At 49.0% G+C, this 15154-nt stretch overlaps 1 protein-coding gene across 2 annotated transcripts in view; it reads left to right on the top strand.

Annotated features, from left to right (window-relative positions):
* The window catches only part of MLXIPL (MLX interacting protein like), a 138997-nt gene extending 137625 nt beyond the window's left edge, over positions 1-1372 (top strand). For both annotated transcript variants that reach the window (XM_075333292.1, XM_075333291.1), the window contains exon 17: positions 278-1372. In XM_075333292.1, the coding sequence (XP_075189407.1) occupies positions 278-399 (122 nt within the window). In that variant the 3' untranslated portion in view covers positions 400-1372. The remainder of the gene's footprint in view (positions 1-277) is intronic.
* Positions 1373-15154: the final 13782 nt, after the last annotated feature.

The raw sequence follows: 15154 nt of genomic DNA, 5'->3' as shown, positions 1-15154 counted from the left end.
ACAACCAAAATATCTTTGGCAGCGACTTTCTCCACTCTCCCAAAAGAAAACATGAATTCTTGGTCTTGCCGAATGTTCATGGATAAGGGGGAATTAGCTGAGATAGCTGTTGGTCAAATTACTTTGTTTGGTCCACAGATCTATGTAGTGTATGGGTAGATTAATACGAGAATCGAAGCTCTAAGAGGAGAATACGTCCAAAATAATTTCAGTCATCCGTAATGATGTTGTTATACTTTAAATAATCTGTACTTTTTTCTTATTTCTTTTAATCTAGCTGTGCTAAGTTCATTATGTGAGCTCAGCACTTCAACGTCCATTCTCACCGATCCATCCCTGATGCCAGAGCAAGCAATACAAGCAGTAACACAAGAAGAGAATGGAGATGGCTTCTTCTAAATCAGCATGGCATCTTCACCAGAGTCTGTCTCCTATGAGGTTTACTAATGACAAAAACATTCCGCAGTATCCAGCATGTTAAGATTCATCATGGAAGAATTTTTCACCGTAATGAATTGTTCTTCTCCATCCTTTGGGATAATCTTCTTCCACAAGGGGTAAAAATGAAGTCATGCATACCTCTGGATTCTTCATCCTTCTATGGTGCCGGTTACTTGATTCCCTTCTCATGTCCAGCCTTGGGGACAGGCTTATTAGAGCAAATTTCCAGTGCTACATAATTGAGGTTGTACACCACCAGGCACATATGGTCCAATGCTGTAAGTCTCTGGATTGATGGATTTATATACCATGTGCCTTATACCCTGTAATCATGGTTGGCATTGCATACTGTGTAATACTTTGGATCAACAACACATAGGTTATGCAAATTTTTACAAGTAAAATTTCATTTCTTCCGCTTTCCTGAGAGGATTTTAGTCCCTAAAGTTGGGATCCCATTTTGGACTGGAATTGAAGGGTCCAGAAATACACATCTATGGAGTATGATTTAATAAATGGCAGAAAAGGCCATTTTAAGATACAAAACTGTATGTATGCGGGACCTCTGAACATTCACAACCACAGAAGAATATTTTTCTTTTACATTTTTATTCTTGTGCGGACTTAATTACAGTCCATTGATGAATGTGATAATCTGAGATCTCAGACTACTCAGTTTATCAAACCTTTACAGTCGATGTTCGTGGATGTTATTTGTGGCTGCTTTTATTAGGGTACTTTGTATTTTATGTTTATTGGATTAATAATGGAAATGTCGGCAATTGCAAAGATCCCAATGTCAGTGTGAGCTCTGTGAGCCAATGTTTAGTGTTTATGCTCTATATATAGTATACACCCAGTGTTAACATTGTCCAGATTTTACATATTTTCTCTATGAAAGTGAACTTGTCATCTTGCAAATATATGCTCCTGCTTAAAGTTTATTATGTGCTTGTTGTGTTTCTTCTTCATTATAGCATGTTGACTCTTACTAGCATAACAACGAAATTCTAGATTAGCTGCTTCTTCAAAATCTTACTGGATCACTGTGGATGTATGATGGAATATAAACTCCATTACTACAATAGCAGCAGTACATGGGCACATAGACATGGCATTATAGCTGGCAGCCATGCTATGCACTGAACACCACAACATAACCTTGTACACAGGGGATGTGCTGCTGACAATAAACCAATAAACCATGTGTCATGCAGTCAGCCCCTCTAGGCCTCCATGTGTCATGCAGCCAGCCCCCCCTAGGGCCTCCATATGTCATGCAGCCAGCCCCCCCCAGGGCCTCCATGTGTTATGCAGCCAGCTCTCCCAGGGCCTCCATATATCATTCAGCCAGCCCCCCCAGGGCCTCCATGTGTCATGCAGCCCCCCCAGGGCCTCCATGTGTCATGCAGCCAGGCCCCCCCAAGTAATCCATTTGTTCTGCAGCCAGACCCCCCCCCCCAAGGACTCCTTGTGTCCTGCTGCCAGGCCCCCCCAAGGACTCAATGTGTCCTACAGCCAGCCGCCCCCAAGGACTCCATGTGTCCTGCTGCCAGGCCCCCCCAAGGACTCCATGTGTCCTGCAGCCAGGCCCCCCAAGGACTCCATGTGTCCTGCTGCCAGGCCCCCCCAAGGACTCCATGTGTCCTGCTGCCAGGCCCCCCCAAGGACTCCATGTGTCCTGCAGCCAGGGCCCCCCAAGGACTCCATGTGTCCTGCAGCCAGTCGCCCCCAAGGACTCCAGGTGTCCTGCAGCCAGGCCCCCCTAAGGACTCCAGGTGTCCTGCAGCCAGCCTCCCCGTGTACTCACTGATTTATATATAAAAAAAAAAAAAAACAAATACTCACCTCTCAGCTCCCCTCACCTCTACTTGTTTCACCGCTGCTCGTCCTCACTTCTGTTCTTGTTCCCCCGTGGCTCCGGTCGGCGTCCTCCCGCCCTGCGTTATGTGCACTCAGCACAGCAGTCGTACAGGAGTGACGCCATCGCGCAGGCACGGGGGAAGACGGCGCCGCTCTATGCAATATCACAGCAGAGCGCGGTGACGGGAGCGTAGTGCACCGCCGCTGACACCAGGCCGGGGGCCCCGATGTCAGCGGCGGCGTCTGGGTCATATAGCGGCCGCCGCGCCACGTGGTCTGCGGTGGAACAGCGCAGCTCCTCTCTCACAGAAAGGAGCTGGCTGCTGATCTGCCGGCCGGCCGCGAGCCCCTAACCGCCCGGGCCCGGTCGCAATGGCGACTGCTGCGACCGCAGTAGTTACGCCCCTGGATACAGCTTATAAATGTCAGCCTTGGTTTTTGGCCTGCCTTACAGAGCCAATAGCTGTGTCCAATGATTGGCCGTGTCTCGTATCAATACATTGTCAGTAGAAACCAATGGAGTGAAGTAAATTGGTAATTAGAAATTTAAACAGTTATTCAATTTAGCTTAATTTTAAAGTAATTCCATCCTAAAAGCAAACTGTTGTTTAGCCCCATGTTTTTATGTTGTACATTTGTTCATTTGGTATAAAATTAATAGTAGACGCTATTTTCAGGAAGATTGGATTTGCTGAAAGAAGGAATCAAAATTGCTGGATGTATCTTCAACAATCTTAAATATGCAGAAGACACAACATTGATAATAAAAAGCGTAGATGAAATGGAGGACTTATTACGGAGTGTCAAGATGGAAAGCTCAAACATACAAACTCAATACAAAGAAGACAAAGATATTGACTGATTAGTGAATATATCTTAGGATCAATGATCACCCAAGATGCAGCGGACAACGGAAGTCAATATTAGAATAGCTGTGGGCAAATAAACAATGAAGTCACTGGACAAGGTCTACAAATCAAGGAACATTTCACTGGTGGCGAAGACACAGCAAGTACGTAGTCTGGTCTTTCTGTGGTAACACATGTGTGTATATAAACCTAAACGATAAAGAAATAAAACAGGAGAAGAATCAACGCCTTGGAAACAAGGTGCTGGAGAAGGATGTTATCAATACCGTGGATGGCAAGAAGAACAAACAACTCAATGTTGAAAAAAATGCAGCTTGATATGTCACTCGAAGCAAGGATCATGACTTGTCTACTTTTGGACACATCATATGAAGAGAGCAATCACTGAAGAAAGACATCATGGTCAGAAGAATAGAAGGAACAAGGCAAAAAGAAAGACCAGGAACCAATGGCTTGATACTATCGAGAAAACGTGGGAGAAGGCCCATGGTGGACCTAGGCTTGCACAAGATCCATCCTCCAATAGAACATTCACCCATCAAGTCACCATTGCTCGAGACTGAGCTGAAGGATATTAAATAATAATAAAATTACAAGTAATACAAGTAAGGCTGGTAGTAACAAATATGTTAGCCCAAACTGACAGTTTACATTAAGCACATAGCATTGTAGGGGACATATAATAGCACTTTTAACAACTGCATCGTTAGGAGATGTTCACATACTGTTTTTTTGCAACTTTTTTTCTGCACCAAAAACCTACGTGACGGCAAAAAAATGCTGCGTACATTATGTACATTTTTGTTTAGTTTTACGTGCGTTTTGTGCAGTCTTTTTACTTGCATTTTTCACAGATTCATTTGAATAGGTGAAAAGCACTGCAAAAACACTTAAAGAAGTGACACTGCATCTTTGCAAGAATACAGCAGGTCTCAAAATGTGCATGGACTAGAAATATGAACATACCCTTAGGGGTACTTTGCACGCTGCGACATTGCAAGCCGATGCTGCGATGCCGAGTGCGATAGTCCCCGCCCCTGTCGCAGATGGGATATCATGGTGATAGGTGGCGTAGCGAACATTATCGCTACGGCAGCTTCACATGCACTCACCTGTCCTGCGACGTCGGTCTGGCAGGCGATCCGCCTCCTTATTAAGGGGGGGGCGTGCGGCGTTATGGCGACGTCACACGACAGGCGGCCAATAGCAGCGGAGGGGCGGAGATGAGCAGGATGTAAACATCCCGCCCACCTCCTTCCTTCCGCATTGCCGGCCGGGACGCAGGTAGCAGATGTTCCTCGCTCCTGCAACTTCACACACAGCGATGTGTGCTGCCGCAAGAACGAGGAACAACATCGGACCGTCGCAGCAAGGTAATTATGGTTTTCGCTGACACTACACCGATGATACGATTACGACGCTTTTGCGCTCGTTAATCGTATCATCTAGGCTTTACACACTACGATGTCGAGAGCGACGCCGGAAGTGTGTCACTTTCGACATGACCCCACCGACATCGCACCTGCGATGTCGTAGTGTGCAAAGTACCCCTTAGGCTGCATTTACACCTTCATGTTTTTCATACAGTTTTTAAAGCCAAAAGTATTTTCAAGAAAAGAAGGTCAGGTACGTCAATAGTTACAAGCAGCTTTCTCAATTCTTTCTGCAACTTTCATTGGAGAAGGCTTCAAGTGAGACTTAAAGCTCAATTCCAGCATTTAAGTTTGTTTTCAGCTGTGGAGTGGTGTTTTTAATCTGGCTTGACTGAGCCTAGTCTTAAAGGGAACCTTTCACCAGATTTGGGGCCTATAAGCTGCGGCCACCACCAGTGGGCTCTTGTATACAGCATTCTAACATGATGTATATAAGACCCCAGGCCGCTGTGTAGAACGTAAAAATGACTTTATAATACTTACCTAAACGGTCGCTGCGGTGCAGTTGGGCCATATGGGTGTCTCGGTTCTCTAGTGCCGGCGCCTCCTCTTTCTGCCATCTTCATCCTCCTTCTGAAGCCTGTGTGCATGACGCGTTCTACCTCATACACACTTGGCACATTACAGTACTTTGATCTGCCCTGCTCAAGGCAGATCAAAGTGCGCCTGTGCAGGACCTCAATACCGGAGAGTGTGGATGACGTAGGATGCGTCATGCACCCCGGCTTCAGAAGAAGAAAGACAAAGATGGCCGAAAGAGACGGCACCGGAGAACGGAGACGCCCACAAGACCCAACTCCACCACAGCGACCGTTTAGGTGCGTATTATGAAGGGATTTTTACATTCTACACAGTGGCCTGGGCTCTTATATACAGCATGTTAGAATGCTGTATATAAGAGCCCACTGGTGGTGGACGCAGCTTTATAGGCCCCAAATCTGGTGACAGGTTCCCTATAAAAGGTGAAGATGCCTGCGGTTGAGTTTCAGTGCCACTCTCTTACCAAGACGCTATCATATGAATGCAACTTATGACTGAAGTCAACAATCACAAGAGCTTAATGCAAGTCTATGAGAGCAAGAATGAGGCTTTCATAGATTTGCATTGAAAAGGGATCTTTGGCTTGCTCCAACAAACACTGGAAAGATCCGGCAGGTCACAAACTGCTGGAGACCAATGAGAGAGGCAGCGATAGAAGGTGAAAATGGCGACTGTTAAGTATAAGGGCTCATGCGCACGTAACAGCACATGTGCGCTCCAAATCACTGCAGAAACACTGCATAATGAATGCAGTATTTTTGTTAAAAAAGCCGTTTTCATGCGCTCGGGATGCTGCCCCCACCATAGACAGAGTGGGAGCTGCATCCAGAATGCACAGATAATTGACATGCTGCTTTTATGAACGCACGGATTTGGGTTAAAATTTAAGCACCCAAATCGCTGCGTTCATAAAAGCAACGTGCACACATCTCATGCACAATCTTCATAGATTGTGCAGGGGATACAGGAAGCATGCATTTACGGTGCAGTGCAATATGCAGCGTAAATGCATGTAAGTACGCAACGTGCGCACGAGCCCTAAGACTAGGGGCAGAAACCTAGGATAGAACTACTCCAGCGCTACAATAAAAGAAGGGAATTTTGTTACTTACCGTAAATTCCTTTTCTTCTAGCTCTTATTGGGAGACCCAGACGATTGGGGTATAGCTACTGCCCTCCGGAGGCCACACAAAGCACTACACTAAAAAGTGCAAGGCCCCTCCCCCTCTGGCTATACCCCCCCGTGGTATCACGGGTTCTCCAGTTTTAGTGCCAAAGCAAGAAGGAGGAAGCCAATAACTGGTTTAAACAAATTAACTCCGAATAACGTCGGAGAACTGAAAAACCGTTCAACATGAACAACATGTGTACCCGCAAACAACCAAGAAATCCCGAAGGACAACAGGGCGGGTGCTGGGTCTCCCAATAAGAGCTAGAAGAAAAGGAATTTACGGTAAGTAACAAAATTCCCTTCTTCTTCAGCGCTCTATTGGGAGACCCAGACGATTGGGACGTCCAAAAGCTGTCCCTGGGTGGGTAAAGAGATACCTCATGTTAGAGCTGCAAAACAGCCCTCCCCTACGGGGATGTCACTGCCGCCTGCAGGACTCTTCTACCTAAGCTGGCATCCGCCGAAGCATAGGTATGCACCTGATAATGTTTGGTGAAAGTGTGCAGACTCGACCAGGTAGCTGCCTGGCACACCTGTTGAGCCGAAGCCTGGTGTCGTAGCGCCCAGGACGCACTCACGGCTCTGGTTGAATGGGCTTTCAGCCCTGAAAGAACCGGAAGCCCTGCAAAACGGTAGGCTTCCAGAATTGGTTCTTTGATCCATCGAGCCAGGGTGGCTTTAGAAGCCTGCAACCTCTTGCGCGTACCAGCGACAAGGGCATCGGAACGGCGTACGGGCGCCGTGCGGGAAATGTAGATTCTGAGTGCTCTCACCAGATCTAGCAAACGTAAATCATTCTCATACCGGTGAACCGGATGAGTGCAAAAGGACGGTAAGGAGATATCCTGATTAAGATGAAACGAGGATACTACCTTAGGGAGAAACTCCGGAATGATGCGCAGCACTACCTTGTCCTGGTGAAACACCATGAAGGGAGCCTTGGATGACAGAGCTGCCAGCTCAGACACTCGCCGAAGCGATGTGATCGCAACGAGAAACGCCACCTTCTGTGACAGGCGAGAAAAGGAAACTTCCTTCAGAGGCTCGAAAGGCGGCTTCTGGAGAGCAACTAGAACCCTGTTCAGATCCCATGGATCCAACGGCCGCTTGTACGGGGGTACGATATGACAAACCCCCTGCGGGAACGTGCGCACCTTAGAAAGACGTGCTAGACGCTTCTGAAAAAACACGGATAGTGCTGAGACTTGCCCTTTGAGGGAGTCTAGCGACAAGCCCTTTTCTAACTCCTATTGTAGGAAGGAAAGAAAGATAGGCAATGCAAATGGCCAGGGAGACACTCCCTGAGTAGAGCACCAGATTAAGAAAACCTTCCACGTTCTGTGGTAGATCTTAGCAGACGTGGGCTTCCTAGCCTGTCTCATGGTGGCAACGACCCCTTGGGATAATCCTGAAGACGCTAGGATCCAGGACACACAAGCCACACAGTCAGGTTCAGGGCCGCAGAATTCCGATGGAGAAAACGGCCCTTGAGACAGTAAGTCTGGTCGGTCTGGTAGTGACCCCGGTCGGCCGACCGTGAGATGCCACAGATCCGGGTACCACGATCTCCTCGGCCAGTCTGGTGCGACGAGTATGACGCGGCTGCAATCGGATCTGATTTTTGCGCAGTACTCTGGGCAAGAGTGCCAGAGGTGGAAACACATATGTGAGCCGGAACTGCGACCAATCTTGCACTAAGGCGTCTGCCGCCAGAGCTCTGTGATCGCGCGATCGTGCCATAAATGCCGGGACCTTGTTGGTGTGCCGAGACGCCATTAGGTCGACGTCCGGCCCCCCCCAGCGGCAACAGATTTCCTGAAACACGTCCGGGTGAAGGGACCATTCCCCCGCGTCCATGCCCTGGCGACTGAGGAAGTCTGCTTCCCAGTTTTCTACGCCCGGGATGTGAACTGCGGATATGGTGGATGCTGTGTCCTCCACCCACATGAGGATTCGCCGGACTTCCTGGAAGGCTGCTGACTGCGTGTCCCTCCTTGGTGGTTGATGTATGCCACCGCTGTGGAGATGTCCGACTGGATTCGGATCTGCTCCCTTCTAGCCACTTTTGGAAAGCTAATAGGGTAAGATACCCTGCCCCGATTTCCAGCACATCGAACTGAAGGGTGGACTCCTGCTGAGTCCACGTCCCCTGAGCCATGTGGCGGAGACAAACTGCTCCCCACCCTGACAGACTCGTATCTGTCGTGACCACTGCCCAGGATGGGGGCTATGGCAATGAGGTGGGAATAAGCCACTATTGCAGAGAGTCCTCGGCCGTCAGGGAAAGGGAGACTTCCCGTCCAGGGAGGTTGACTGCCCATCCCATTGGCGGAGAATGTCCCATTGCCGTTGGCGCAGATGAAACTGCGCAAAGAGAACTGCCTCGATGGCTGCCACCATCTTCCTTAGGAAGTGCATGAGGCGCCTTAAGGGGTGCGACTGGCCTTGAAGGAGAGACTGCACCTCTGTCCGCAGTGAACGCTGCTGGTTCAGCGGAAGCTTCACTATGGCTGATAGAGTATGAAACTCCATGCCGAGATACGTTAGTGATTGAGTCGGAGACAGATTTGACCTTGCCAAATTGATGATCCACCCGAAAGTCTGGAGAGTCTCCAGCGTAACATTCAGGCTGCGTTGGCATGCCTCGAGGGAGGTTGCTTTGACGAGTAGATCGTCCAAGTACGGAATCACCGGGTGTCCGTGAGAGTGCAAGACTGCTACCACTGCTGCCATGACCTTGGTGCCCACCCGTGGGGCTGTCGCCAGACTGAATGGCAGAGCTACGAACAGAAGATGTTCGTCTCCTATCACAAAACGTAGAAAACGTTGGTGCTCCGTAGCAATTGGCACGTGGAGATAGGCATCTTTGATGTCCGTTGAGGCAAGGAAGTCTCCTCGAGACATTGAGGCAATGACGGATCGGAGGGATCCCATCCGGAACCGCCTGGCGTTCGCATGCTCGTTGAGCAGTTTCAGAACCAGAACAGGACGGAAGGAACCGTCCATTTTTGGAGCCACAAAGAGATTGGAGTACAAACCCTCGCCCTCGTTCCTGAGGGGGGACAGGGATCACCACTCCTTCTGCTCTTAGAGCGTCCACCGCCTGCAGCAGGGCATCTGCTCGGTGGAGAGGTGGGGCCGTTCTGAAGAATGGAGTCGGAGGACGAGAACAGAACACTGTCCTGTGCACGTGAGCACAATGTCCGTCACCCACCGGTCTGTGACCTGTGGCAGCTAAATGTCGCCAAAGGCGGGGGAGTCTGCCATCAACCGCGGATGCGGAGAGAGAGAGAGAGAGCTGAGAGTCCTGAGGAGACCGCCTTGGTAGCGGTTCCTCCGACTGCCTTCCTTGGGCGAGATTGAGCCCGGCCGGAATCTGAGCCCGTCTGAGGTTTTGTAGCCCTTTTGCACGAGGACAATTGGGACCTGCCGGAGCTTGGGAAGGACCGAAACCTCGACTGTACGTTTAGGACAGCATTAACAGGGTAAGTCGCAATGCAGACATTGCGGGGTTACGGACGCCTCTGCGGTACAGATGTCCCTGCTCAAGGTCAGCTGCGCAAGAACAGCAGAAAAGGTTATGTTGCCAATACGGCTGTGGATGCCGGAGCAACCGACACGCCGATAGCCTCCTAGACAGATTTCAACCAGAGTCCATCTGTCTGTGAATGGCATCTTGAAGTGAAGCCCCATCTCCAGTGCAACTATGGCTCTATATGCAAGCCTGGAGATTGGAGAATCCACCTTTGGACCCTGGGTCCAGCGCTGACCACGTCAGGGGAAAAAAGGGATAACGTGTATCCTAAAAACGTTTGGAGAAGACGCTTATCTGGTAAGCGTGGTGTTCCTGGACTGCTTCTCTGAAGTCAGCGTGGCCAGAAAAATACTCAATATCTGCGTGAGACACTGAAAAGGAACTTCTCCTGTTCGTCTCCTATCTCCACTGGGGGAGCTGAGGGAGAAAGATCCAACCTTCCATTGATGGACGGTATAGGATCATTCCGTATGGCGTTACCACCCGGTGTATCCGGATTGAGAGCGATGTCAGTATCAAAGCCCTGAAGAGCTGCCTTTTGTTCAAGTAGATTGCCCATGGGTGCAAGTCTCTATATTATGACTACTCCGTCCCTGTCCATGGACAGGGTTGACAGGAGGTTTCTTTGGCCACAACTAGTAGAGCCCCGGCAGACGAAGTGCTAGAGACCCCGGCAGACGACGTGCTACAGGGGAGCATGCACACAATGGGACGGTGTCATGAACAGCATCCCATGTAGTAAAAACAGCACTGAAATCTGTGTTGCTTTTTTGCCGCTGCCGACTAGCTATCTAGAAGTATATAGCCAAGATTGGTGACCGTACATTGCAATGTATAGCATACAGGCATAAAGTACAAATGACCACTGCAGCACAAGCAATACAAGCAGCATAGAAGCCTGTGCCCTGGCACCCCTGCTCTTCTGCTGCTGTATACTAGTCATCTAGGGGAATATAGCCCAGAAGAGTGACCCTACAGTGCAATGTATAGCATACAAGCACAAGTACAAATGAACACTGCAGCACATGCAATCCAAGCAGCATAGAAGCCTGTGCCCTGGCACCTCTGCTCTTCTGCTGCTGTAGACTGGTCATCTAGGGGAATATAGCCCAGAAGAGTGACCATACAGTGCAATGTATAGCATACAAGCACAAGTACAAATGCACACTGCAGCCCATGCAATACAAGCAGCATAGAAAAAAACCTGTGCCCCAGCACCCTTGGTTTTCTGCTGCTGTAGTCTAGCCATTCCAGAAGAATATAGCTAAGACTAGCGACTGTACAGTGCAATGTATAGCATATCAGCATAAACACAAATGAACACCTCAGTCGTGCAAAACAAGCAGCCTAGAAAGCCTGTGCTTTAGCACACCTGCTTTCCTGCTGCTGATGTGTCGCTCCCCAAGCGGGCATATAGCGACCTATGTAGTTAAAAACAACACATGTATACACTGCAGTTATATCGTGGTCAGCACTATGTGTGCCTCTTACCGCCCGCCTATAAGCGGGTGTATGATCGCCACTGTCCTGCCTTGGTGCCCCGAGCTCTGCAGTAATGGCTGCCGGCTTCTTCCCCAGCTCGTGTGAGTAGGGGCGGGCCGTGGGCGTGCCCCCAAGGCAGAGCGGGAATCCGGCGTCCGACAGAGTGCAGTGAGAGGGCTGGAGCATGTAAAAAGGCTCCAGCCCTCGGCGCTGCTGATTGCTCAGCGCCTGTCCCCTTCCCTGAGTGACAGGGAGGGGGCGGGAACGAAGCGGCACTAGGCCGCAGAAGCCGGGGACTGGAGTTATAAGCGCCGCCGCCGTAAAAGCGCGGTCGGCGCCCAGTCCCCGGCGAACTACAAGTCCCAGCCGCGCCGCCGCTCCCGGAGCGTCCGGCGCGGTAGTTCCCAAAACACAAAGTCACTCAGCAAAGCTGCAGTGACTGTAACCCTTTACTGTCCCCGGCGCACTAGCATACCCAGCAAGTCTGGAGTGTGCTGTGCCTGTGTGTACGGGGACACAGAGTACCTGTAATGGTGCAGGGCCATGTCCCTGAACGGTACTCCAGCTCCGTATCCAGCAGGTTCAAATGGGTCTGTGGATGGAGCCCGGCGTCAGAGCTTTGAGGCCGGCAGGATCCCACTTCCTCAGAGCCCCTCAGGGGATGTGGAAGGAAAGCAGCATGTGGGCTCCAGCCTCCGTACCAGCAATAGGTACCTCAACCTTACAACACCATCCAGGGGTGAGAAGGGAGCATGCTGGGGACACTATATGTGTCCTCTTTTCTTCCATCCGAAATAGTCAGCAGCTACTGCTGACTAAAATCTGTGGAGCTATGCGTGGATGTCTGACCTCCTTCGCACAAAGCTTGAAAACTGGAGAACCCGTGATACCACGGGGGGGTATAGCCAGAGGGGGAGGGGCCTTGCACTTTTTAGTGTAGTGCTTTGTGTGGCCTCCGGAGGGCAGTAGCTATACCCCAATCGTCTGGGTCTCCCAATAGAGCGCTGAAGAAAAAGCTGTAGTGGTGCTTTAAAATGGAGAAGCTTGTAGACAAACAAGTCAATTTGGACAATGCCATCACAGAACGACCAAAAAGTGATCACTTTACCCAAACTGCAGTACGCCTCTAACAATGGGCTGAGGTTGCATCCTCCATTAGGGATACCTGGTGCAGCACGCTCATTTCTTTTAAATTCTGCACTGGCTGCTGCTCCATAAAGATTGTTACTTGGACGCCAAGAAGGTGGTGAATTCTCGGAGAAGCGGTTGAGAATGTCATTTTTACTTAATACTTATGTTCAATATTGATTTATTATGGCCAAATGTGGTTAGGTGAGCAATGCTGCAGTCTATGATGGCGTGGCTGGGGTCCATGTTATTTTACAGGACAAAATATTTTGGTTGGCAGTCTTGGCTTGTACTTGGTGCACAGTGATAGCAAATTAATCTGTAGATGATGAAATATAGAGATTCAGGCCATGAACAAGGTCAGTGAGAGACTGAAACATTGGATGTCTAAAAGCGGAGGGAATTTCTTTTTTGCAGAACAAAGAGTGGTAAAATAACAGAAATTACAATATCCAGCTGTGGTGTCTCTCTGGGGTCTGGATTACAGGTCTGGGGTGTGAATTCTCTCACTTACTGAATTTCCTTGTGTGATGCCCTGGCCTATCAGGTCGTCACAGGGTATTGTTCAATCTGCCCTCCTTGGTTACGGGTCCTGGTCCTTTGGTGTTGCTAACAGCTTAGCCAATCAAAATCCTAGAAACACTTTACACTGTACCCACCAGACACACCATCGGGCGGCAGGGTGTAATCGCTCCCCCTGCTCTCCCACATAGAGACCGGTCGCACAGAGTGGGGTCCTTCCGCCACTACTGTTGTCCTCCGTGCCTGTCTGGCAGTGAACCCGGCCCCTCCAACACAGAAGAGTGTTCGAGGTGCATCCGCAGTGAGGAAAAGTGCGACGTCGATAAAGGCGGAGGGTCCTGCCCCCCTCCCCAAACTCTCTCGCTCCCGAGCCTGATTGTGGGGTAGGAGGACGAAGACCGTACCTGGGATGGAGAGGTACCCCTCCGGTCTCCCTTCGACTATGCCCGGGACGACCGTCGAGATGTCTTCGCTCGCCATTGTAGATGCCCGGACTCTCTTCTCCTGTCTGTAAGGTGATAGTGGAAGTTGGTTATTGGATTTCCCTCGGCTCCTTAACCTTCTCTTTTTTCTCCGGACTTCGCAAGTTTTTCTGGACCTCTTTACACAGGGGAATTATCTCCCGTATTTTTTTTACTGCCTGCAGGCTGTTCCGTCCACTAGGGTCAGATCACTTCACTTCCCTAGGTTCTGTGGAATCAACAGGTCAAGTCCCCCTATGGCGTTTCCTTACTCTCTTCTCGAGTATCTCGACTCTTCTCTCAGCCAAACTCCCCTGCACCCTTTCAGGCAGTTGGTGTTCCCTTTTAGTCATTCTAGGGCAGTAAAGGGCCAAGGCTCGGTGGGCCTCCGCTTACCTGGCACCTACCTCTACTAGGTACCTTTTAGCTTTTCTCTCTCTTTCTTACACTCTCAAACGTGTTTGGGGTTTGGGGTCTTGTGCATGAACACCATGTGTTCGGTACAGACCCCGAACTTTACAGTTCAGGTTCGCCCATCCCTAATTAGCATAGATCACAGGTAAAGAGACTTTTATCGTATGCTAATGAGCGAGGGCGCTAGCACCCTGGGCATTAGTTCCCTGGCGAGTCGCCCCCATTAGCATGTTAGCACGTCTCTGTGGGCATGCTAACATGCTAATGAATACACAGCGTCACAGGATGATCTCACTCACCTCTCCACCGCCATTGCATCCGACGAGGATTTTGGCTCAGTGCGCATAAACCCGGAGTTTGGGAGTCTACTTTTTCCCCCCAGGGAGTACACAGCTGACATCAACCCCATAAACCATTACCCCAATTGCCACCACACTAGCGCAATCCGGAAAAGTCAAGGCGAAGAACCAGAATTGGCCCATCTAATGTGATACACCCCTACTTGGGCGGCTGGAAAGGGCCCAATAATGATCGACCTTACCAGTTTGATAATATCAGCCCCCAGCTGTCTGCTTTACTTTTGTTAGTTATAAAAAAAATGGGGTGGTGCCAAAAGTGCATTTTTTAAAACAGATATATGAAAGGGCCTTAAAAAAAGCTGGATGATAATAGTATGTGAAACAGTAAAACAAAAAATTCATTATAGTAGAATAAACATGCACACAGTGTATTATACAGGCATATTATCTGTAGTGATGGGTGAATAGTGAGTATTCGTGTTTAGATAATGCTTACCGAATACCGAGTACTTTTCCAGTGTTCGTCACAGCAACAAAAATGCTCGGGTTCCTCATTGACTTGAATTAGATTTGTTATTCTTGGTGATTACCAGAACAGTACTTGGGGATTCGTTATGGATAATCCAAACACAAATAGTTACTATTCACTCATCAATAATTATCTACATAATGACTTTATTTATATGATACTCTTCATACCCAGCAGAAAAATCTATATACTATATGTCTTTTTCCTGTATTGGCAGTTAATTGTGTCATTTAATTGGCTCTAGCATAACTTTTTTAGGATTTCTCCTGTTACCCAGACACTTATTGCTTTCACTATGCCCTGGATTGGCTTTAGTCATACATAGCTCTCATTTAAAAAAAAAAGACAATATCATATGTCCCTTTAATTATAACAAATAAAGGAATGCAGGCTTTAAGACATTTTACCTGTTGGCACAACTTAGAAACTGGGTGGGTGTCCTAGAGATCGGATCTGCCCCTATAGCA

This window comes from Anomaloglossus baeobatrachus, chromosome 2 (genome assembly GCF_048569485.1).
Source record: "Anomaloglossus baeobatrachus isolate aAnoBae1 chromosome 2, aAnoBae1.hap1, whole genome shotgun sequence".
Taxonomy (NCBI): Eukaryota; Metazoa; Chordata; class Amphibia; order Anura; family Aromobatidae; genus Anomaloglossus; species Anomaloglossus baeobatrachus.
This window is presented reverse-complemented; position numbering and strand designations above follow the sequence as displayed.